The sequence below is a fragment of the Bison bison genome, unplaced genomic scaffold, assembly GCF_000754665.1.
Source record: "Bison bison bison isolate TAMUID 2011002044 unplaced genomic scaffold, Bison_UMD1.0 scf7180017864492, whole genome shotgun sequence".
Taxonomy (NCBI): domain Eukaryota; kingdom Metazoa; phylum Chordata; class Mammalia; order Artiodactyla; family Bovidae; genus Bison; species Bison bison.
In genome coordinates this window covers 4,568,116-4,569,299 of record NW_011495051.1, presented here as the reverse complement: position 1 = coordinate 4,569,299, position 1,184 = coordinate 4,568,116, and the positions used below count along the sequence as shown (strand labels likewise).

Here is a 1,184-nt window from a genome sequence, read left to right as displayed (position 1 = left end):
TGCTGGGGTATCGGGGGAGAAAGGCACACCCTGCCTGGGAGTCGGGCCAGCAGGGCAGGCACCGTGCAGACGCCAGCCTCCAAGAGGCCTGGCGGGAACAGTGACCTGCTGTTCAGCAGCCGGGCCCCCAGTTAGTGGAGCACATCAGTTATTTTAAGACATGTTTTATGCACCTCAGTGTTTCCCACATTGGGAGGCATGTGCAGCCTATGATGTCTTAATCTGGATGAAGTGTGACGGCCATAGCAGCGGCCATTTGCCGAGAGCTCCCCAAGGGCCATCGTTTGTCACCCCCCCGCAGCCTGGTAGGAGGTGTCACCTCCTTGGTGTGGGGCCGGGGGAAGGGCCCAGAGAGCTGCAGCACGTCTCGGGGGCATGTCTTCGGGGAGTGGGCAGATGGCCCTTGCACTCCGCCTCTCTGTGGTGCCCTCCTATGGGGGTGGGGGAATGGGCGTCCGCTGTGTCACACAGTGACTGAGCAGTTGGTGCCAGGCAACTGGAGCCAAGGCTTCCTGTCTGCCTCCTGGTGGGGCCCAGCCCAGAGCCTGTGGGGGCCTGCCCCTGGCGAGGCAGACCGGCCCACTTGGCCTTGCGGGGCCTCGGCTGCTTTCCTCTCCAGCCGTGCGCATTGTGTGTGCGGGCGTGCACGCCGCTGGCCCTGTGCCCCTGCTGCCCACACTCACTCAGAGTGCGTCTCCTCTGCAGTTTGGAGAACGCAACCAACAGTGCCGACGCCGCCAGCAGCAAATTTGTGTTTGGCCAGAACATGAGTGAGCGCGTGCTGGTGAGTGACCCGGTGAGGACGATCCTTGGGGCCCAGAGACTTTCAGAGCCACCCGCAGGTCACAGGGGCACGGGGGTGTGCCTGCTGTGTCATGTCCTGTGACATTAGAGTGCTGTCTTTTGCTGAGTAACAGAAAGAAGACCCAACTCAGACTCAGCCTAAACAGCGTGCAGGGGCAGGAGGGACAGACCTGGCGGCCCAGGGAGGCTGTGCAGGAGCCTGGGTTGCGCTTCCTGTCATTACTCATCTCAGGGCAGGGTGGGGACAGCTGTCGGCCAGAGCACTCAGCTATGTGCTGCTGGGATCACCACGAGCCACCTCTGACGCCAGGGGAGGGTGGCCCCACCCGGACTGTGAGGCCACAGCACGGAGAGGGTGGTAGGGATGGCAGCCTCGGACA

At 63.0% G+C, this 1,184-nt stretch overlaps 1 protein-coding gene across 5 annotated transcripts in view; it reads left to right on the top strand.

The window, feature by feature from the left end:
• Window positions 1-1,184, top strand: part of RANBP3 (RAN binding protein 3) — a 50,572-nt gene that overhangs the window by 43,980 nt on the left and 5,408 nt on the right. For all 5 annotated transcript variants that reach the window (XM_010828217.1, XM_010828215.1, XM_010828214.1 and 2 more), the window contains one exon: window positions 706-784. In XM_010828217.1, coding sequence (XP_010826519.1) covers window positions 706-784 — 79 coding nt within the window. The remainder of the gene's footprint in view (window positions 1-705; window positions 785-1,184) is intronic.